This window comes from Galeopterus variegatus, unplaced genomic scaffold, assembly GCF_000696425.1.
Source record: "Galeopterus variegatus unplaced genomic scaffold, G_variegatus-3.0.2 Scaffold2394, whole genome shotgun sequence".
In the NCBI taxonomy this organism is placed as follows: domain Eukaryota; kingdom Metazoa; phylum Chordata; class Mammalia; order Dermoptera; family Cynocephalidae; genus Galeopterus; species Galeopterus variegatus.
The window spans coordinates 156,896-180,784 of record NW_007728505.1 but is presented as its reverse complement, the minus strand read 5'-3'; the positions used below and the strand labels follow the sequence as shown (position 1 = coordinate 180,784).

Here is a 23,889-nt window from a genome sequence, read left to right as displayed (position 1 = left end):
CGCTGCCCAGGCCTGGGAACGCCCGTAGCAGTTGTCTTGTGGGACTCAGACCACCCTGAAACTTATGGTTTCATGGGATGAATTTCATAGAACACCCCCCAACACACACACAAAATTCATGTAAATTTGGTGACACCTAAGTAAGGCCCGTCCCTGAGTTAGGAGTATTGTATGGAGGTCAGTTCCCTGGTTTTGATGGGGCACTACGGTTATGTGGGTTAATGTCCTTGGGGCAAGTTGGGGGAAGAGTTCATGAGAAGCCATAGACGTTACTATCTTTACATCTTCCTGTGAGTAAAGCTATTTCAAATTAAAAAGTTATAATAATACGAAACTTAGTGGCTTAAAACAACCATTGTTTATTTACTTGTGATTCTACAGTTTGGGCAGGGCATCGTGGGAACCACCCTGGGTGGCCTCCCGCACACATCTGGTGTGCCAGCTGGGATGCCTGGGACAGCTGCACTGCCCCACACGACCTCTCCAGCAGGCTGCCGGACCTCCTTCTGTGGTGGCTCAGGGCCAGGAGGGTGAGAGCAGAGGTGACAAGGCCAGCATCCCACTCGCCACAGTCCATTGGTCACAGCAGTCATGGAGCCAGCCTCGATTCAAGGGAGGAGAGGTGGACTCCACCTCTTGACGACGGAGTGGTGAAGAACGTTAGGCGTCTTCAACCCAGAGCCTTTGCCGAAGGCCGTGGAGGCTTCTGAGTTTGCTGCTCGGATCTCATCCAAACTCATTGCATGGGATGAGGAGATGGAGTCTGGGGAGGGTCATGGATTTAGGGCATCTTGACGACGGAGTGGTGAAGAACGTTAGGCGTCTTCAACCCAGAGCCTTTGCCGAAGGCCATGGAGGCTTCTGAGTTTGCTGCTCGGATCTCATCCAAACTCATTGCATGGGATGAGGAGATGGAGTCTGGGGAGGGTCATGGATTTAGGGCGGAGGTGGACTGCCAGCCAGGCCTCATCCAACCTCCCCTGCCAAAGCCCCCTCTGTGGGCAGGGCTGCCCACCAGCCTGGCACTACTGCTGGCTTCTGTTTTGCACATGCTAGTGTTTGCAATCAAAAAGTTCAGCGGTCCTTCCAGTGTGCTTAAATTAGTCCCCGTGAAAACCAAATCATTTCATTTGCAGAGAAGGGCTTAATTGCAAGGGGAACGAGGAGAAGGGAATTCTGTTGCCTGTTTTCATTGAAGAAAATTACCATACTTTCTCCTGTCTTCTTACTAAACAGAGAGCTTAGAAAATGGGCTGTAATCACCAGTGCTACCTCCTCTACCCTTTCTTCTGAGAGCTTGTTGCTCAGTCCTTTCCCCATTCCCAGGACTGTTCTTGCTCATCCACCTGGCCTGAGGTGGCTCAGCCCTGGCCCCTTGGTGGGCAGCAGTTTTATGGTTTGCAAAACAGCTCTTCACACCTGGAGCCTCACCATACCCCTGTGATGTTGAGACCATTGCCCTCAACTTCACAGAGGGGCCTCAGTGATGAACTGGACCACACTCTTGGCAGGAAGAAACATCCTGTCTCTGTGGCAGCCACGTGGAGGAGCCCTGCCGAAAACATGGCTCTCGCCAGGCCCTGGTGCTCCCCTGCCCCTGGATGGAGCTGCTCTGGGCCTGCCTCCCCTGCCTCTCCATGGGCTGGTTTATGCAAACCAACACGTGCTCGTTTGCCTGAGTTGTGTGTCTGTTACTTTCAGCTGAAGAATGCTGAGCGCTGCCCAGGCCTGGGAATGCCCGTAGCAGTTGTCTTGTGGGACTCAGACCACCCTGAAACTTATGGTTTCATGGGATGAATTTCATAGAACACCCCCCAACACACACACAAAATTCATGTAAATTTGGTGACACCTAAGTAAGGCCCGTCCCTGAGTTAGGAGTATTGTATGGAGGTCAGTTCCCTGGTTTTGATGGGGCACTACGGTTATGTGGGTTAATGTCCTTGGGGCAAGTTGGGGGAAGAGTTCATGAGAAGCCATAGACGTTACTATCTTTACATCTTCCTGTGAGTAAAGCTATTTCAAATTAAAAAGTTATAATAATACGAAACTTAGTGGCTTAAAACAACCATTGTTTATTTACTTGTGATTCTACAGGTTCGGATCCCATATAGGGATGGCCGGTTGGCTCACTGGGAGGGCGTGGTGCTGACAACACCAAGCCAAGGGTTAAGATCCCCTTACCGGTCATCTTTTAAAAAAAAAAAAAGCAATCTAGTTAAATCTTCTTCAAGCTGTCACTCACTGGGGCTGGTAAGAAGTCCCACTTGGGAGGTCCTCCCCACCAGCGTCTTACACAAGTGTTGGGCTTGTCTGGTTTGGTGCCTGGCAGAGGGAGGGGCCTGGCCCCTGGACCATCTCTACCACGGCTTCTTCTGTTAGATGGGCTGTGGATGGTGCAGGTCCTGAGTGCTCTGCACTGTGTCTCACGTGAGGAAATGCAGCAAACATGCCTGCTCCTGGCGATTTCTCTGGTCACCCTGAGAGCCCACCCCGCCTCAGACAGTCCAGCCTGGTTCTCTCTGTGGTTAGTACAGAGACTGTTTCCCTGGAGTCCTCAAGGGAACACGGGGATATGGGATCCTCAGGGAGACAGCTCACAGGGGGGTGCTCACTGCAAGGCAGTGGGGAGTGTGGCGCCTATGCCAGATCAGAGTGAGTGGTTGTCCTCAAGTCACTCAGATGAAAAAGGAAAAAGATAAAACAAAACCAATTCAGATCTTAGAAACTCAATGTGAGGCTCTCCTCCTCCGTGGATGGAGGTTTCCATTCATCTACTTATTGAACATTTACTGAGTGCCTACTGTGTGCAAGGCACCATTCGAAGTGCTGGCGACATGGCAGTGAATGAGGCAGAGATCGTGCCCTCGAGGAGCTGACTTTGGTGAGGTGGCAGCAAGACGGTTTCCATTCATCTACTTATTGAACATTTACTGAGTGCCTACTGTGTGCAAGGCACCATTCAAAGTGCTGGCGACATGGCAGTGAATGAGGCAGAGATCGTGCCCTCGAGGAGCTGACTTTGGTGAGGTGGCAGCAAGATGACGTGAATGAGTAAAACAAATCGCTTGCCAAGTGTTAGGAGAGAGAGGCGGCCGGGCCATGGCTACAACTTCAGACAGAGAAAAGTGACAATGGAGCAAGACCTGGGAGAGGAGGAGGGAGCCACTGGAGATCAGGGGGATGCACCGCACAGTAGGTGGACATTGAGTGCAAAGGCCTGGAGGCAGGAGCGGGTGTGAGGGCAGGGCAGCAAGGGCTGCGGCCAGCAGGGGAGAGGGCAGAGGAGCCACGGGGTGGGGGTAGGTCGCTGAGCCTGCTAGAGCCTCTGTGGGATCCTGGCTTTTCTTCTGGAATGAAGTTGTTTGATTCTGTTCTGGCAAACCCATAGCAGCACAAGTCTGGGAGCACAAGGCTTCCACCACTTTCCTTTGGAGAGAACGAGACTCCGGAGCCAGACCAGCCGGCTCCACTACTTGCCTCTCCCCCCTATATAAAGGGTTTAGCAATAGCACCTGCACCTTGGCGTTGTCGTGAGGCTTCGGTGAGCTCCGGCTCAGTAGGAGCATGTCCTAATGTTATTGTGTGTTGGCTAATTTTATCATTTCTTTCTTAATAACTCCCCTTGCTACAGGGATAAAGTGACTTGCCCGAGGTCCCCAGCCATGGAAGGGCAGAGCTGGTTCTGTCTTCATCCACTGGGGGCAGTGTTGCCCCTGGGAAACATGGTGGCACCAGGTGGCACGGTGCCCACGGGGTCCACCTCCCCCACTGATCCCTTTGCCTCTTTCATCCCTGGCACATCACGAGACCCTCATGCAGACTCTCTCCTCATCGCTAGAGCTTTCTCTGGGGATGGTGTTGGAGGAGTTGGCCTGGCTGCCCCAGCGAGGACTGTTTTGAAACAGTAGGATGACTTACTGTATAACTGCTCTCCTGCCCCTTCCCTTTGGGGGAGGCCGACAGGATAATGGATTTGCGTCCACACACCTGCCTCAACAAAGGGATTTTTTTTTTTTTTGAGTCTCAAAGTCAATGGTGTATTAATTAAGGGGAACAGCTGCTACTGCAGTTCTTTGGATAAGTCAGTGACAAATGGCCATGTTTACCTTTTTCCTGAGTAAAGACTCCGGAAGGTGGCCTGAAGCTCCTGGGTAGATGTCCATGGCTGAGATTTGTGGGGTACAGCCTGTCCCTCCCTCCTCCCCCACTTCGAGCTTCTTTACCAGTGCCCACTGAGGCCCGAGAGAGCTGTTTGTCACTGAGGAGAGACAGCTCTGTGGCCCGAGGAGCACTTGGAAGGGATTTGGGCAAAGCAGCTGAGGCTTCTCAACAACAGCTTCTGCCCAGATATGCCCTCGGACCCCCTCCTCAGCCAAACCCCACCACCCCGCATAGTCCCTCGTGAAATGAGCTGCTCAAAAGTGAGGCTTGGCCCTTCAAAGCTGTGGTAGGCGGCAAAGCCTGGATCTGCAGTGTCTCCAGCACCGAGTGAGGATGAGCATGCAGCTCGGGGCCTTTGTGCCCAAGTGCTCTGTGTACCATAAAAGAGGGAGCTGGCTGGCAGGGGCCTTTTGTTATTTAGTTTATTTTGATCTCACTCCTGCTCTCCAAACAGCTTCACAGAAATAGAGCCCTGCATTAGCTCCCTTCTCAACTTAAGACAAAACACGGCAGAGGGAAAATCTTTCATTGAAAAACAGAAAAGGGAAAGATGGGCTCATTTTCTTTTCTGAGTTGTGTTTCTGGGTCCTTTGACTATTAATTTACCCACCAAGTTTCCAGCCGATGGGAGAACAGGTTGGTGCTCAGGTGCAAGCCAACACCCACTGGTGGGACTGGTATAGGTGGGAAAAGGGCCACAAGAGGTTGCAGACCCCATGGGGCACAGGAGGGCAGTGCGAGTGGCTGGCCAGCAGCTCAGAGGCTGCTGTCTTTCTGCGGTGACTGACCTTAGGGCCCCTGTAAAAGGAAGGCCTGGTTGGATATTGGGGCCAATCCCAAATGTCTGCAGCTTTCTCCAATTGCCTCTGCCGCCAGTGCTCGTGGACAGCAGTAGGTAGGAAGCAGAAGCACACTCTGCAAACCTCTGTAAAGTCCTGCTGGCCTTTGCATGCGAGGGAACCCCCATATGCCCGCCGGACCACCCAGATGGCCAATGCAGTGGTCTCCCCAGTGGTTGAGGTCCAGAGGAGACAAGAAGTCTGCCTCCTTAAGGGACACTATAAGCTGCTGGGAAACAGCATCCAATCTCACTCTGCTCTTCCTCCTCCTCCCAGGGCTGCTGCTAAGCCCAGGGGAACCTTGGGTCTTGAGGGGAGGCAGAAATGGAGCCAGAACCAGGTGGGTACCATGTGAGTTCCAATCCTCACAGCCAACCTGCAAGGTAGGATCATCACACTGTTACAGATGTGGAAACCCAGGCTCCGAGAGAGGTTATGTAGCCTGCCCAGAGACCTGTCACTAAGCGGCTGAGGCTGGGGCAGGTAGGCCAGACATCCAGAGAAGCCACGGAGCCCCATGTCCTGCTGTGCCCTCTCCCGCCTTCTCTCCTGGCCGACCTCTCCCAGAGCCAGTGCTTAATAACTCTGCACAATGCCATTCCTGAGACAATTGCTTTGGGGGAAAAGGGAAAGAACCATGGAGGAGAAATACATCCATTTTTAATAAATAGTTTATTCATCCAACAGTTTCAACCCTGATACTGAGGCCTGTTGCAGTATTTCTTACTCTTCTGGCTGGAGCCTGATTATGAGAACATGTCCTCACCATGGGGCTGGCGCTCAGATTCCAGCCCCACCGTCCGTCCAGACATCAGAGGAAATGAGAGAGTATTGCTCAAATGAGAGAGACTTGAGCTTTATTAAGGAAACAAAAAATACCAATAAGACCAGAAAGGGGTGGCTAATACCTTCTGGAGGCAGCCGTTGCGTCTGCTGTTTGCTCCCCCTCTCCTGCCTGCCACAGATGAGGACATTTGGGGATGAGACTAGCTGGAGAGGCTTCTCGCACTTAAGTAATAAGGCCCCCCGCCAGGGTGTTTCTGGAGCCTGCCTCCGCCAAAGCGGAGCTGGCGGGAGGGCCCTGGTTTGCGGCAGTGCAGGCACCGCTGCCATGTGGCCAGCAGGGGGCAGTGTGCGGCCGCCGCGCCTGCCCCGCCCCGCCTGCTGGGCGCTGCTGCAGCAGCTGCACAGAAATAAACGCTGTGCTGGAAGTTCTGGTTAAACAGCCCAGGTGGGGAGGCTGTGGTCACAGTAAAGTTGGTGATCTTCGCACAGGGAGCGCGAGGCTCTCAGCTCTGCACAGACTCCTGAGGTCCTCGAGTCGGCATTCTTGGCCTGACACAATGTCGTGGCTGCAGCTCTGGTCTCAAACTGCAACTTCTGTGAGAAGCACCACCACAGAAGGCCCACCCGGGGAGGCTGCCATGGGTGGGGGCCCTGGAGACGGTGCTGCAGGGCAGCTGGACCCTCCCTCTGCTCTCAGCCCCTTTCCCTACCCTGGGTTCCTCCCAGGAGGCTAGGCCAGCAACTCACTCCTGAGTCTAGGGCCTGCTGTTTCTAGACAGTTCCCCTATAGTCACTTGTTTTAATTTCTAGCATCTTCCCTGTTCAGGATAAAAGAGGCCCATCCAGCCAGAGGACAGAGCTCCCCACATCCTTGAGCTCCCAGGTAGCACCCCCTGAAGGCACATGGACCAAGCTGCTTCCCATCCCCTGCTGCCCCAACCTGCCATCCCTGACCCAGCTCCATAGGCACAAGGCCCAGCTCCTAAGCTGGGCTGGCGTGGCCGAGCTCCAGCTGACCCAGCCTCACATTTGTTCTGCAGGGCTTACAGCTGCTGCTCTTTTGTCTTTTCTATTCATGAAATTACAAACCTTTCTCCCTTCTTCTGCCAGCAAAACATGGCAGAGAGGATGGGCCCTTGCCCCTGGCTTCTCCCCTCCACCCTTAAAGGAAGCCCACATTTTCCTAATGAGCTGAGCTCCTCTGAATAGTCTTATAGAGAGAGACCTTCAGACTTGTGTCAGGAGGACAAAAAGTCAAGGCAAATGTGAATTCAGCACCGGTAGGTCTAGTGACCTTCTCGTGCCCCTGGAGTGGACTGTCCTGGGACAGGCTGACTGGGAACAGGCCCCTGCCCAGGGTTTATCGCTCCGAGTCAGAGAAGGAAGAGGGCTTAGTCCATCTCCACACCAGCATATCTTCTCCAGCCACACGGTGGGACTCCGTCTGGATCCGGGATTCATTGGAGGCCAGGAACTCCACGGCTCGGTCCCAGACCCGCTTCATGCGCCTCCTACAACAAGAAGGGCAGGGCTCAGCAGGTGAGTCATGCCCTCAGCAGCTCTGCCTGGCGCCGCTGAGAGATGAGCTGACCTGGTGACACCCTCCCTACAAAGAGGGACACATTTCCAAGCTCCAGTGTGGAATTTATTTAGGGGAGAAAAAGCTGCCAGGTACTAACTTGACAACTGAAGAGAACAGAAATTTCTTGGGCCACAGAGAAATGATTCCTCAACCTTCTGTGCTCCAAAAACATTCAATTAAAGGAACCTGCCAGGGGCCGAAGGTATCTGGAACACCCCCAGATCTCCAAGTGTGACGGGCTGTGCTGGGCTTGCCAACTTACTGGGATCTGTAACCTGTGGCGCCCTTGCCAGCCTAGCCCACCGCCGGGGTCGGCTGCATATTAATGCCTCGTGTAGGCTAATTAGAGAGCGGCCACTGGGCTGTTGAGTCTAAACTCCACAACGCTTCAGGGGATGGGCCGACCTGAGCATCAGACTGGGAGGCAGAGAAGCTGGGGCTGCTCTTGGGAACCAGAGTCACCAGGGAGGGCCCCTTCTGGTGGTCAGAGTCCCTGCTCTGCTGGGTCCCTGGGGCCTTGCATCCCCTTGGGCAGCACTCTCCCCATCTCTTCTTTCAGACTAGACAGAAGGTTCCAAGGCTGTCAGGGAGGGTTGCTTTGAAATTTTCCCTCTGATGAGCCCCAGCCTCACACAGACCTCAGCCTCTTCTCAGAACTGCGGACCACCTCTCCATGATCCCATGCATGGAGAACAAATAGAGGGGGTGGCTGAGTCAGGAGGCAAGGTGGAGGTGTAAGGGCTTTCTTCCCCAGGGGTCAGCCCTGTCACCAACCAAACCCCACAGCCTGTTCAGTAGCCCCCACTTAGCTGATGTGGTGAAGGCCACATGCTCCCTGGGAACTGAGCTCTGAGGACAAGGCAGCGGCAGCCAGCACTGAGCAGAACACTGCTTCACCTGGCCCCTCCTCCCCAGGCTGCCACCAACAGGTAATGAATATGCCAACATGCTCCCTGGGAACTGAGCTCTGAGGACAAGGCAGCGGCAGCCAGCACTGAGCAGAACAGTGCTTCACCTGGCCCCTCCTCCCCAGGCTGCCACCAACAGGTAATGAATATGCCAGCCCAGAGCAGTGCTCCAATCAGCTCCCCTACCTTTCTCTCCTAATAAACACGTTCTTCACATCTCACTCAGTTTTCACAAGCAGGCCCTCAGCTACAGGGCAGATGCGACATTGACCTAATGCATCCTTATAAGCCGCGAGCTGGGCTTGCGCTGACTGGGTGCTCAGGTGATGAGTCAAGAGACTGAACACCAGTAGCGCATGAGCTCCCAGGGTTTCCAACAGGCTCAGACCCTGCACCTGACCCGCCAGGAGCTCAGAGTGGGCGACTCTGGCTACAGGTGAGCTGCATCTCATATTCTTAAGCAAGTGAATGTGTGTGAGATGTCATTTAAGCCCAAGCAACAATGGCTACCCTTGGATGAGTCCTCACGGGCCAGGCACTGACATAGTGAGCTTCGAGGCCACCTCGCTGACATCCATCCCCCCTTCCCTTCGGACTTGTCACTACCTGATATCACATATTTTCCTTGCACATCTTGTCATCTGTCTCTCTCCCTTGAACACATGCTGCAGCCGGGCAGGGATTTGCTTCCTCTACTCCCTGCTGTCTCCCTGCGACCCAGTAGAGTATGTGGCATGTTGTAGGTGCTCAATGGAAGTGGATGAATGAGTGAATGAGTGAATGAATGAACAACAGCCTCTCTTCACCACAGCCCTCTGCAAGAGGTATCACCTCTGTTTTGAGGAAACTGCAGCTCAGAGAGGTTGAGTGAGTTGCTCATGGTCACACAATGACTCCTCCTGGGGCCAGGAATTATGTGGGAGTCTGAGTACACCAAGTGGCCTCCCCTGGGAGCTGGAGGGCTGTGTGACTGCCTCACACTGGAGAACAAGAGCAAGCATGTCTCAGAGCAAGCACAAGACCACACTGCGGTCAGTCTGCTCTAAGCTTCCTGCCTGCCACCTTTCCGGGGGGTGGGTGGGCATGGAAGTTATCTAGCATCTTTCTGTTTAAAATGGACCCATAAATGCTTTACTCTTCTGATTCCTCTTGGGTTGCATGGAAAGGTTGATGTTGACAGTAGAGCCTGGTGGTGGGAGCACAGAATTGCCACTAACCGTGGTACTCTGAGCAAGTTCCTTAACCTCCCTGTGCCTGTTTCCTCATCTGTAAAATGGGGGTACTCACTGTTCTCACCTCCATGGGCTGTTGTGAGATCCAAGTGAATGGCTTTGCACTTGTGGAGAGCTCAGAGCAGTGCCTAGTGCCCAGCGAGCACTCGAGGGGTGAGCTCTTAGCATCAGCTGGCAGATGACAGCATCTGGCCAGACATCATGGCGAGTCTGTTGCGGAGGGCCACCATCTGAGCCAGCACTGTGGTCATCCCTGTGGCTGCCTCTAGGGATTCTGCCCCCCTCCCTACCCTACCCAGGTTTTGTCAGGACCAGAGTGCACAACCCCAGCATCACAGCCCATGGGGAAGCTGCCCCTGCAGTTGTGCAAGACAATGGCCTTCCAGCCCTGTGCCCTGGAAGCTGACCCCACTCACTGCTGTGAAACTTTGCTTTCAATTATATGTACATGCATGTGTGTGTGCATGGGTGTGTGGAAACTGGATCGTGGTCTCATAGGTAATATATTTCTGACTGCGGGTCATATTTAAACAAGTTTGAAAAACAATCTCCTTTTCCTTGCTAGTGATTGATTCACGAATGGACAAGTAACCAATTCTGGCCAATGGAGCCTCAAGGAGTTGCCACTGAAGGATACTGGGAATGTTTCCTCCTGCTCGTAAGAGAGCATCAGGAAGCCCACTTCTCCCCTAAAGGCTGTGAGAAGGCAGATGTTGCTCCAGCTGCCATTGGCCACCACCCTGCAACAACGGACCCCAGCCTGCTGACAACATCCGCAGGAGAGGGCAGGACCACAAGAATCACAGAGAAATGGAACTAGGGACGTGACCATTCTGTGACTGGAGCCCACCCCACTCCAGACTTCCACTTACAGAAGCCCGTCAGACCCTTCACTGCTTTAGCCACTGTGGGAGGGGATTCCTTTACTTGTAACCCAAAGCATCCCAACTGGTTTCAACACTAATCTCTACAGAGGAGCGGGGCGGTGCTTCTGTATGCCTTGTCTAGCTCCTTCTGCCATAAGGAGCCAAGCACACTGGTGGAGCAGCAAGAGGTGAATGCAGCTCCCTCCCTGAGACCCTGGGGACTGATCTGCCTTCAGCTGATGACTGACGACTGCCATCTGCTGGGAGACTCTGGGCTTCCTTCTATGGAGCTCTGTGGGGTCAGGCCTGCTTCACCCCACCCCAGCAAGCCCAGCCTGGGAGGACTCACCGGCTCTGTGGAGGGATCAGGGTGTCGCGCACGTGCAAGATGCCCACATATGGGTAGCGCTCCATGTCCTGCTCCCAGTCCACATAATGGTCCTGGACCACATCTGCAGGAGAGAGCACACTGTTTAGGGGAGGGACCTTCCGGCAGGCTTGGGCAGCCCTTTCACCAGAGGCCACGCACCTATGATCTTCTTCACCATCTCATACATGGCCTGTTCCTCCTCTTCTAACTTCCGCCACCGATATTTCAGGAGAATCAGGAGTCCCCACAAAAAAGCCAAGCCTGTGAGAGAACAAAACTCCGTTAATCCCTCACATCTCCTTCAGACGTCCAGACACTCGGTGGTCTCACTATGGGCAAGATGCTGTGCTGGAGGCTGTGGGTAATCTGCCAAATGTGCTCTGCGTACCTACTGTGTGCCAGGCACAGGGCTAGCATGCAGGAAACAAAGGACGCGGGAGTGCGAAGCGAGGACAGGCTATTAAGTGATCATCTTCTTCCCACTGCTGTCACACAGAGACAGCCCCAGCCATCCAGATCTCCGCTCCTCCCAACCTCGTTCTGGGGCTTTCATCTCCTCCCTTGTGAACCAGAACATAGTGTTTCATACATATATACATGCCGGGGCCCTTTGTATTCTGAGATGCTGCCGCAGATAATGATTTCTATGCCTGATGGCGTGGGGGAGGGAGCTGTGTGCACACTGAGATGGCCTGTGATTTGTTGCTCCGGCTATCTCTGGAGAGCCTGTGGTTTCTGTGACTTGGCCTTTTGCCTTCAGAGACACCCTGAGGTCCTGCTCAAAGGCGGCCCCTGATGTCAGGGAGACAAGACCTGCACTCTCCTTTTCAGCTCAGCATCCTGGGTCCTTCCTGCTTTCATCAGGTATCTGTAGCTCTCCAGGAGATGTTTACATTTCTCAGGGAGTAAAATTAGGCCAAGCCCCCACTGTGCCTCCTGCTCAGAGCTGGTCTGCATAGAGGATCCTGGCAGAGCCGCTGAAGGGGCAATGCCCATTCCTGCCCAGGCTCCCTCTCAGGAAAGCTGACAGTCCCCTGCCCTGAATCAAGGACATTTTCTAGTTAGCCTCACATTCCCACCACCAGTCTCCAAAGGTAAAGACAATCCAGGGCAGAGGCTGACTTGTTCATATCCTCTGTTTTATTAGACAGACCTCAGGTTCACTAGACAGAAATGAACCCTCTGGGCCTGGAATTTCTATACCTCATCACTCATGCCTAGGAGTATGCCTGACTGCTTGCAAGCAGCCCTGACAGCGCGGGGAAGGGGAGGGAAGGGCACTGAACACTTACACCAGAAGAAGATGAGCACGTTGGTGACAGCAGTGAGCAGGGCGCGGCTCAGGCGGCAGCCAACACCCATGCGGGGGTGGGTGGATTCCAGACAGACCACCTTGTCCACAGTGGTAGCCAATTCAGAGGGGTCTTCCCCTTTCAACCTGCAACAGGAAGGACACGGGGCTCTGAACACATTCGAAAGCTCTGACGAACTGCTGTATGAGCCATACTTCGAACAGGAGAAGGGGAAGGAAGGAGCGGCCTAGAGGCCTCTACTTATTTATAGAATAGGCTTGCTATCCGGGTTGTGCTCTTTCCAGAAATTTCCCACATTGGCTACTTAGAAAGAATAAAGCTTAAAAGACAGCAGCAGGCTTGAACCCCTACCGCTAAAGTGACGTCCCCCTCTGTCGGGTCTTTGACAGCCTCTCTCAGCATGCAGAAGATTAAACTGTAAATTGGATTCCCACCTCCCAGCACAGAGAAATGGAAATGTTTACTGAATCACTGGCTTTGCAACTGCGTGGCAAGAACTCAGAGACAGAATCTGGGAGGTTGCGCTTTTCCTCTGTGACGAGGAGGCACATAATCTATTTAAGGAGAAAGATCTTGGGGCATCTGTGAGGCTCACGGGGATTGAAAACCACCAGGCTCTCCATGGCCAGACCCCTGTCACAGCACCTCCACCACAGTCCCTGCGAGGAGGCATCAGGACCTGTGTGGATGCCAACACCCTAGCCTTCTTCCAGCGAGGTGACCTGGGGTGACGATATCATGCTCTTGAAGTTGTGCACTGGAATAGCTGGCATCTGAAGTGTCCCGATTTCTCATGACCCACTTTCAACACTGGTTGTCTGAGCGGGTGCTGCCTTCCCCAGTATGAAAAGGCAAGTACTTGTCACCATTCTTCATGTTAGCAGCTTCAGTGAGTGCCGCTGAGGAAAAAATCCGTATTCTCCTCTGCCTTTCCTATCACAGGAAAATCGTTCAGCCACTCAGGGAGGCTTTTTTTTTTTAAATAAGCCAACAAATTTTAATCGTGCCATGCATCCAATTATCAAGCTTTAGGTTGAGCTGCCCAAGGGGCTTCTGCTGAATGCACTGCTGATGGAATTAGTAATTTGGGTGGATTAGAGAGGAAGAGAACAAAACCCTGCAGTGTGTTTTAATATCAGGAGCTGCAACCTGAACAGAGATCCTGACAAACACTGAGGAGTTGGGAGGGGTTATGTGATGCCTGCTCTTCTTGGGAGGGGGGGGTGGTCTCTCAGGGCTGTCTGGCTGCCGGCTGTGTGCCCCTCCCCCTGGGCTGAGCAGCCACATCGGGCCTTTCAGCTCCGTGAAAGGGCTCGCTATCTCTGTTAACAGTGCTTGCCAGTGATAAAAATGAGGTAGAAACTGCCCGGTCAGAATAAAACCCAGTCTTTCCTTAAGCAATTTCCATGCTGAGGAAAACCAACACATGGAATCATTTCATCTACAAATGAAGACTACCACCCGAGGAGAGGAAGTGCAGAAAAATGCTTTCTCCAGCAAACTATGAGGTGTCGTTGAATTAAAAAGGCACAGATTGAGTTACTTGAGACAGGATTTGCTGGAACATCAGTCTAACATCCTAACACCTGGACTTTGTGTCTCATCTTGATGCTGCTCCTCACACTTCATTCCAAATGCTTTTTCCTTCTATCACCCAGCTTCAAACCTAGCCCACAACTTAGCCGGGACACCCAGCCTCTCACTTTAAACCTAAGATACCTCTGTTGGAGCATGGGAGTCAGTTGACCAGTGAGGACAGTGGCCAGAGGCGCCCAGGGCTGTGCTGCCACCTCGTGATGCTGCGCCCACACTCACCAGATGCCCACATCCTTGTTACTGCTCAGTATCCAGGTCAGTGCGGCTTCAAACTTGGCGGAGGAGCTGCTGGTCACATTCTGTGGGAGGGGGCGGGAGACGATTAGTTCTGTGTCTGGGCGGAGCAGCTGGAACAACATTATTCTGCTGCTGGATTAAGGAAGCCCTCTCCTATGTCCTCTATATGCCCCAAAGCCCCGTTCCGCTAAACATGCAGCAAACTGGCAGGAAGGAAATCTGGGGCCGATGAGGGCCAAGGAAGAGGCAATAACCGGAGGAGCCGATGTGGAAGCACAAGCAGGAAAGCAATGCGGGGCTGAGGCGGCCAAAGGATATAATTCTTTCAAGGACTCAAGCGCTGGGCCAGAGAACTGACAGCTCATCTTGGGGTAAAATGAAAAAGAGCATTGTGGTGGGGGCGGGGGCCCAGTGGCCAGTCCTGCTGTGTAGCCTTAGGCAAGTCCCTGATCCTCTTTAGACCTCAGTTTCCTCATCTGTGAAAATTAAACTAGGTGACCCCTAAGGTCCCTGCCAGCTCCAAAGTTCCATTAATTCTATCCTGAGGCCATGCAAAAATCAGATAGACCCTGAGCAGTCTGAATAGTATGAATTCTAAAGGGAGAGAATGGACAGGGTAAGTATGTACCCTGAAAGCTGTTGAGAAGGGGAGAAAAGCAAACCAAAGGTGGAGCAAGTAACAGGGCCACTTAAGGCAGGGCAGCCGGCAACGGGTGTTAAGCTGGTTAAGGAGCAGAGGGCCAGGCGTGAGCCATCCGCCCACACACAGCAGGCTCAGCTCTGGGCACAATCACCACCATGGCTGCCTTAACTTAAGGTAGCCTATTGCTCCACTAAGTTTAAAGAAAAAGGAAAGCCACAAAGCCACAAAGCAAACACAAAACAAAGAGGGAAAAAAACCCACAGGGCTTGAAAGATCAATAGGAAAGCATCAGGCCCTCCCGGGAATGGATAAGCACCGACGCCTACTTACTGCTATGTATTCCTGGGCTTCCATAACAGGAATGCATTTGCTTTTTAGCTTCTCCGGATTTCCACACTCAAAATTACCTAGGAGAAAAAAAAAAACACATTCAAACACAAAGAAGAGGTGAAAAAAAAATTACTCTAAAATAGACTAAAAAAATGCAGCAAGAATCAAGCCATCAGCTCTAATAAGGAGCATGTGGCCCGGCAGCTCCCAGCTTCTGTGGGGCACCTTCACTCTGCAGCAAGATCAAAAGCCACTTAGCTTGGATCGATTCCAGATCATTAAAACCTGACCTGCAAAGCAGTGCGGCAATTTGCATTAAATGACTAAAAAGCTGCCCAATACCAAGGTCTGTTTGCAATTGATCCCTAAAAGGATCAGACAGATAACTTTGGAAGGTACCAGAACAGCACTATAAATAAACACAGCCTGGGAAGAAAGAAAGGCAGGGAGGCCATGGGCACCACAGGCATTCTGACTCATGACAGGCAGGCGACCTGGAATGCTAGGCCCATTATTTAGAGGGGTCCTGAGGAGAGATGTCCAAGATGGCCCTGTGGTGGAAGAGGGTGTCCGTGTGCTGGGCAGTGGGCTGGCATGCCAAGGACGGAGTAGTGCCACCCCTTAGTACTGCTCAGCCCCCTGGGCCCGGCCAAAGAGCACCTCCTCTGGGAAGCCCATGGCCTGCGGGTACCTCTTATTTGGCCACATTGCTCCAGACTTGATGGCCTGCCACAGTCCTCAGCTCTCAATGGCAGGCTGTGGTTTACTGTCATGCACTGCTTTGTGGGGGTCAACGGGGCTCCCTGAGAGCAGGGATGGTACAGGCCAGGTGCGAACAAGATCCTGAAGACTCCTGTATGGCCTGACTGCTCTCAGCCAGGCAGAGCCTGGAGGCTTGGGATGGCCAATCTCTTTGTGTCTGTGTGCTGGGGGAGGGGTGGCTGAAGGTAATACTAAAAAAAAAACCTGGAGAATGAACTGAATCCTGCCCCCTACCCCCTAACACAGCCAAATCCTCCTACTTCAAAGTTGATCTCTACTCTGTGGATCCCTTGAGAACACATTGGCTTCTAGCATCCTCCTGCCCTCACCGGAACTGTCCCTGCCTTAGCTAGGCCTGACTGGACCACCTCAATGGCCCCCTGATTAGTTTCTGCCTATCCCCTTTTCAATCCATGTTTTGTCAGTAAAGCCTTAAAACGATCTGCTTAAATGACACTGCACCACTCCAGCTGCTGCTGCATTCACCTTCCTGGCACCTGTGAGCATGTCACTCCCTGCTCAAAGCCTTCCTAGCCCCTACTGCCTGCCTGATCAAGCTCCAGTGGCCTGGCATCTGCGGCCCATGGTGGGGTCCAACCGACATTTCCAAACTTCATTCCCTCTTTTTCTCCTTCCCCCATGAACCTGCTGCTTCCCATCCCTGACTTGTAATTTCCTGCCTCTTTGGCCCGCCCCTCCCCCACGTACATATAACCCATCCTACCTGGTCTTCAGGGCTGGCACAGATGCCACCTCCCCTATGACGGTTTCTTGACTGCTCCAGCTAAAAGGCATTGTGCCTCTCAGAACTTCTGGCCTTGCAGTTCTCGGCCAATTGCATCTTACATCATCCAGTGGTCAGAGAGCTGGGTGGCCTGTCTCTTCTACTAGACCACAAGCAGCCTGCGGGCAGGACCCTTGGCTGAGTCATCTCATATCCTGCAGGGGCCAGCACAGTGCCCAGCCCATGGCTAATCCCCAACAGGAGGTGGGGGAAGGGGGTATGGCCTAGTAGATACCCTCCCCTGCAGCCTGTCTCAGTGAGACGTGCCAGGATTGTCAGAGGACAACAGGCCCCAGGGCCCTCGATGGCATAAGCCAGACCACATATGGAGGGTAGGATGGAAGAGAAATATCTACTAGGACCCAGTTTAGAGCAGAGCTTCTCAACTTTAGGGTGTACACAAATCCCCTGGGGATCTTGTTAAGTACAGATTCTGACTCAGTGGGTTTGGGATGAGACCTGAGATTCTGCATTTCCCACAGCTGCCAGGTGATGCTGATGCTATTGGTCCTCGGACCACAATTGAGAAGCAAAGGTTTGAAACACCCTCTTAGGCCAGAATTTATATCCCAAGCACCTGGGCCATATGGAGGAATGCCCATGATGGCTGTGATGCTGTAAACAGAGCCCCAACTCCTGCCTCTCCTCTGAGGGGCTTCCAGATGCTCCCTGACCAGTCTCCCACCATCTCCAGTCTCCTACCATCAGGAGGGAGGAGGTGGCAAAGCTGATGCCCATGAGATTGACCCTAAGGACTGAAGACTGCGGTCCACCTGACCTTGACCTCCTAGTGAAACTTCAGACAGGGCTGAACCCACAAGCCTAAGACCCATCTTCCGAACATCCCTTAAGACTGAAGTGCTCCATCTGGTTCTGGTGCTAAGGATATTTAACACAAGGCACAAGCCTTAGATATTCACCTATGTCAGCAAGTGATTTTCAGAGCCTCCTAGATGCCAGGTGTTGGGGGACACAATAACATAGGTGACATCTCTGGCCTCAAGGAGTTCACTGAATAAAACAGTAGGGGATCCTCCTGAAAGAGTTTCCAGGGGGTGTTTCGTGGGAGTGCTAAGAATGCCTTCCTCTAGAGTACAGCACTTGACTTTCATTTTGTAGAGAAAAGACAGACCTGAGATCACTTGGTCATACAGGGAGATAGAGGCCTTGAGAGGGTCAGGGACTTGTCCATGGTCCCACAGTCAGATGCAGTCATCAGGACTAGATGCAGCACCAGGGCCTACCATGCGGATCACCTGCTACCAACACAGGCGAGAGTCTTCTTCCCTGGCCCAGCCAGCACTGACTCCCAGAAGACCTGGGCCTGGTCCCTTCCAGTGCCAACATGGACCCCCAAAGCATTAGCTGGTGGGTATCCCAGGGAAGGGAGAACATCTGCTGAAAGGCTGTGCATGTGCCAGGACCCCAGAACCCTTAAAGAGGAGCAAGAACCAAATGTGTTTTGCCCAAATGGGAGGCTTAAAACAGCTGTGCCTGTGCGTTTTTTGGGAGACAACCAGGGAGCGTCTCAGCTGCCCACCAGCCAGCCGCAACCCAACTAATCAGAGCAGCAGCCCACACCCCACACAAGGGGAATTTCAGTACTTATGCGACCTACTCACCAGCTTGGATGGCCAGGAAGTTGTACAGTTCATGCAGCAGCTCCAGCAAGGCCGCCTTCTGCTTGGCCTGACAGAACTGAAAAGGCACCGAACTACTGGTCAGTAAGAAGGGTAGGTGGGGTGGAGGGTCTATTTTTACTTCTCAAGTCCCATTGTCAAGTACTAAGCAGCAGAGAACATCTCATACTTTTACAAAAAAGAAACAAATTCTGCAGAGTGCTGGGTCCAGGGAAAGAGTGGATAAATATTGGGTTAACTGAAAAAGACACTGTAGAAGAGGAGGCAGAGCTGTATGCAGACACAGCAGCTAAGGGGCTGCCATCCCAGAGGCCCCTGGCCGATGCCCCCAGGTCCCCTTGGAATCAAGGCCAGTAAGAAGGGCCATGGGGCACAAGGAATGTGCCTGTGGGATGAATGCAGTAGCCCAGCCTCCTTAGAGGGAAGAGCAAAGGCTGTCGGAGCTTGCAGAGCCCCAAGTTGACAGGGCAGAAGGCAGTGAGTGCAGTCTTGTCCCTTCCTTAGACCATTCCCATCCCTTTAGGCAGAAGCTAGGTAGAAGCTCAGCAGAAGCTCATCTGAGTAAGGACTGGTGAGAACTCTGTGCGAGCTCACAAAGAAACTACTCAGCATAGGCTGATACCACCTAAAGGAAATGGGAGGACAGAAGGTACCAGACAACGAGAAGGCCTGATTGAGACAACACACCCACTCCCATCCTGTCCCCACATTTTCAGCAGCACAAAGGCAGACAGAAAAACACAGCATCACAGTCCTCAATGGCTGAGACGGGAAAGAACACATGTCTGAAACTCAAATGCTGTCTGGGCTCTGGGGACGTCTGGAGCCACACAAAGAATGAGACTTTCAGCAACAGCCTCAACAAAGCCAAGAAGCGCATCCCACCCTGCGTGCTCCTGTTTCAACCCTCCATAGAGGCCGAAGAGATCTCAGCTGCATGAGATTTCAGCTCAATGAAGCCTGTTTTGGAACAGCCCAGACTCTGCTTTTTGCTGCATGGATGCAGGTTGGAATGGTTACAAATATCGGATAACCAGCTTCTGAAGCCCTGGCTGGCAGGTGGCATGAGATTTCAGCTCAATGAAGCCTGTTTTGGAACAGCCCAGACTCTGCTTTTTGCTGCACGGATGCAGGTTGGAATGGTTACAAATATCGGATAACCAGCTTCTGAAGCCCTGGCTGGCAGGTTCTAGAGGCTCACTGAGCATATCTGTGGCATGGATATGGAAGGTGCCCATCTGGGCTCACTCAAGTGGGGCGTGAGCGTGTCCAGCTCAGAGCAGGGCTGAGGAGCAGATGTGGCATTCACTTCTGGGTCTGATATATTTAGAGATGTGAACAACCAAGAAATAGAAACCAGGAACCCTTTTCTAATTAAAAGACAAGCAAAACTAACACTACCAGAGATATCTTACAGAAAAGTTATCTTGTCCTGTTTTTGTTTTCAGTCTTCAAAATTCTAATTTCCCCTTCTGGCTGCCTATGTTTCTGGGCCACCTCCTCTAATCATCAACAGCAGTTTTTATGATGGAAGGCAGATTAAATATATTATGTATCTGTTTTTACAAAACAATTGGGAAGCAAAGATATTTGCTGGATGAATGCAATAAATGAATGTAATAAAACACCCCCAAACATGACACATCAGAAGCCAAAGAGAAATAAAACTGGTTATCTGCACCAGGATGCCCTTTCATTAATGTAGGTAAGGGAGTCAATGGAGGGGCGTCCAGATGACCATGCATCATTTCTTTCCAGCCCTGGGGCTGCCAGAGATGTCAAGTAAGGGCTCAGGAGGCCTGCCATTGCATATTTAATAATTAGACTACGAAGTCATGCCCTCTGGCAGCATCAGACTTCTCCTGGTAGGATTTATAACCTGAAAATTTACTGCCTCGTACCTTCCCCAGACTATCACCAGTACCAGCATCCCAGCTCCTCACTAATGCTGCTTTTATGATTCATAAATGGATGAGGCCGCTCACCTTCCCCAAATATTATTCGTAGGGAACATTAGAGTGTCATAAAACAAATCTAGACATAGACTGAGGGCTAATTTCACTTAAAATGCATTTCAAGCAAACCCCTTATGATGTTTCAAATCAGACAGCATTTTCAAAGCCATAGACATACCGCTAGAGGAGAATGTGGCCTCCTGATGCTTAAAAACTGCCAGCCCTTCCTCCTGATGCCAGGGAGCTTGAGAGGTCCTTCAGCAACAACCTACTGCATCACCAAAGATCGACTCCAACAGATCAAAGTCCCTGATGCTCAGATTGATGGGAGGGCTTCTGTAACAAGCCCAGGGTTGGATTTTGGAAGCTCAATTCTCTGTATTTCAAGTACTTCTTCACTGCCACAATTGAGTCTGACACAAACATCACAGAACACAATGTGACTCTGGTACATTACGGGAAGCACTCCCTGAAATGATCCTATTATGATCTTTTTCTGGGGAAGTTTACTTCCTTATGGAGGCTAACATCCTCAGGAGGGATAATAAAAGCTAGAGAAACTCAGACTCACCTCATCTGTTTTTCTCTCACAGTCCACTGGCAATAATTTCACTGGGACCAAGAAAAGAAACATAAAGGAAATTAAAAATGTGGGTTGAGGAAAATAATATGAAAAGAGACCATTCTCAAAATTCATGAGAAATAAAACATTACCGACATAAGGATGGGGATTAGAAAGATGTCACCTAAATGAGGCATTTAAAAAATGCAGACAGTAAAATGTAAGGGTTTCCCAGTCCTGGGTTAGGAATTAGGATAGCTGGGTCCTCATCCCAATTGCAAATGATTAGCCATGGGTTCTTGGGCAACTCAACCACTTGGAACCTCTGTTTTCTCATCTGTGAAATAGGATCAAATGGGCCTTTCCTGCTTAACTTGGAGTTAGGCTCAAATGAGACAACATACACAACAATCTTGTGAACTGTAAACAATGATATGTTAAAATAGGGATTAATACCATCACGGGAGGGAAACTCCAGGTAAATCCTACTATATATCTCAGAGCTGTTGTCTTAAAGCATCTCAGCAGCAAGTACAAATGTGATATGTTTGACAACAGTGTAGTTCAAGTACCAGCACAGTGCTGTGACACTCCCAGGTCTGCTTAATTTTTCTAGCAGGTTGATAAACTATTTACATCGTTGATAAACTGCTCTCATACTGGTGAAATCATTTGGGTATCTGCATGTCTGTGATCCCGGGGCCCACAGATTGTACACACCCAAACATCCAAACGGCTAAGACATTATTTAGCTTTTTCCTGTATTTTGGCTACTCCTGCTAAGCATGGAAAGATGTGGCCTTGGCTCGAGGCTGGTAACAGTATTAATCACACTCATGCTTTGCAAAGAATATTAAAAGCTGGCGAACTACAGTGACACTTTATACCTAAGTGTATAATGAAATGATCTCTAGGTTGTTTTGTTAGACTAGAGCCCAGAGTTAAGAGGCAAATTTCCCTTTTAGGACACAAACCCTCAACTATTCAGGAGACATACTGTATCCTGCAGACCTCCCACTGGCATGTCTAATCATGTAACTAAACGTGGGACAGAAGGATGGCTGGGAACGTCCTTGAATCATAGACCCCCTCTTAACACACCCCATGAGGGTGCTGCAAGCAATAATAAATGCCTCTTGTTGATATCAGTTTGAACCCTTCAAGAGGTTCTTCCACACCTGTCTCTCAGGCAGGGCTAGTATAACCCCCTTTTGACAAGGGCCCTGAGGTCCAGAGAAATGGAGTAAGTGGTCTTTTTAGTGCTGCAAGCTGGGCACCCAACAAGATCTCGTCTGTGGGCCAGTGAAATCTGTGGTGCCTTCAAATGGGCACTAATGTGTCAGTGAGCAAGAGTTCAAAAGGGAAAAAAGGGGCCGGCCCTGTGACTCACTCGGGAGAGTGGGGCGCTGGGAGCGCCGAGGCGGCGGGTTCGGATCCTATATAGGGCGCTCACTGGTTGAGCGTGGTGCGGACAACACCGCGCCAAGGGTTGCGATCCCCTTACCGGTCAGGGGGAAAAAAAAAAAAAAAAAAAAAGGAAGAAAGAACCCAAAAGTGGTGGGGGCGATCTGTCAGAAGAGAGTGGTTTTCCCTTCTTTTCAAACCAGAGGTTGGGGTAAGAGTGACTACAAATGAAGGATGCTCCCGGCACATAGTTGAAAGGGAGACATTAGAAAGGAGGGATAGGGCAGAAAAGGAAAACAGAAGAAAGCGAAGGCAGAAACTACTGCAGATGCAGGAACCCTGGCGCTCTCTTCCCACAGCTGGACAAAGGAAAGTGAAGGTGTGAAGGTGAGAGGGAACTCAGAGGGAGCTGACAAAGCGCGGGAGTGTGCGGCCTGGCGTTCAGAGGGACGGGTGGTCGTCCCAGCGGACACACGCGCCCCCAGGGCCCTCCCCTGAGCCGGCCCGGGACGTACTGTTGTCCTCCGCCTCCTGCGGCGCCGAGGGCTTGCCCATCTTCACCCAGAGGATGCCCAGGAAGACGAGCAGCAGCCCCAGGCGCAGAGCAGTTTCCGGGGCTGCTCCCTTTCTGCGTCGGGATCCTACTGCCTGAACCTAGTGTCTCCGAGTTCTCCCACAAGGAGGATTTTGCCTGGCCCTGGGTGCTCCCCCCTTCCGACGAAATGTGGGTTCCACAGGCAGGGATGAGAGAGCTGTGACTCAGGCCTGAGCCACCTAAACCCAAACGCACTCCAGTAGCTCACACCCAGCCTCCAGCCACCAGCAACTGTCAGCTGAAGGCCCTGCTCCCTGCGGTATACCAGGCCCTGTGCTTTCCTAACTGGGCAGGGACACAAGCTCCGTATCAGGGCTTTCACCCAACTTACTCCCTTCCTTCTCTTTCCCTCCCCACTCCTTTCCCCCTTCTCCGTCTTTCTCTATAGTTCTTTTTCTTCCTACTTCCCCCAGGCATAGCTCCACCGACGGTCAGGCCCAGCACAACTTTATAAATTTGTGGCCAACTTGCCAGCAACGGGGCTGTTCCTGTCCGCTTCTCACCTTAGAGACCCAAAGGGATGCTCCTTGGCTGGAGCAGGAGGGCAAGTACATGCACACGCACGCACATACACACACACAAATACACACACTAGGCCTCCCGGCGGCGAGAGCCACGGCTCCGCCCGCAGAGAGGCCGCAGCGGGCCGGGCGCGCAGCGGCGCCTCCTCGCGTAGCCGGGCCTCGTCCCGCAGCCACTCCCCGGTCCGCGGCCGAGCCTCGTCCCGCAGCCGCTCCTCGTCGCGCAATCGGGCCTCGCCCCGCAGGCGGCGCAGCTTGTTGCGGTAGAGTTCCCGAGTGGTGTCGGTGATGGGTCCTGGCTGGGAGCCCAGGGCCTGTAGCTCCCGCCGCAGCTCCTGGTCCGACAGGCCGGCCATGGCCAGGACACCGCCCCCCGCCCGCCCCCGGCGCGCACCGCACCCGGAACTGCTCCCGCCGGCAGTCGCGGCGGAGCAGGCGGGGCCGGCGCCATGATGGGAAGGTCGGGCGTGGAAGCCATATTGGGAAGGTCGGTGCCTGGCCGATGGCCGGCCATGATGAGGAGGTCAGACTCGGCCTCCAGAGGCGCCATGTTAGGAAGGTCCGAGGGAATTTTTTGTTTGTTTTTTCCCCGCTCTTGTCCCGCCCTGCCCCTGTCCCTGCCCCTTGTTTGTTAGACCAAGCGTTGTTGATCTCTGAATCCACCTTCCCAAGCGCGGTCTCTGGCACGTGGTATGCATTCAATAAAGTCGTGTTGATTTAATGGATGAATTGCTTAATGGTGAAAGACAAGCCACTGCCAAGAGTGGGGAGACACGATCATTGGCCTCTCTCTGTGCGTG

General features: G+C 52.4%; 1 protein-coding gene across 1 annotated transcript; it reads right to left on the bottom strand.

Annotated features, from left to right (window-relative positions):
- Positions 1 to 5,656: 5,656 nt before the first annotated feature.
- LEMD2 (LEM domain containing 2) lies at positions 5,657 to 22,587 on the bottom strand. The gene is made up of 9 exons (XM_008581562.1): positions 22,489 to 22,587; positions 20,579 to 20,619; positions 18,035 to 18,110; positions 14,867 to 14,943; positions 13,876 to 13,955; positions 12,040 to 12,185; positions 10,907 to 11,008; positions 10,727 to 10,829; positions 5,657 to 7,300 (listed from the first exon to the last, which is right to left on the bottom strand). The coding sequence occupies exons 1-9, from the start codon at positions 22,526 to 22,528 to the stop codon at positions 7,150 to 7,152; spliced, it is 816 nt and encodes a 271-aa protein (XP_008579784.1). The 5' UTR covers positions 22,529 to 22,587; the 3' UTR covers positions 5,657 to 7,149.
- Between the last annotated feature and the right edge of the window lie 1,302 nt (positions 22,588 to 23,889).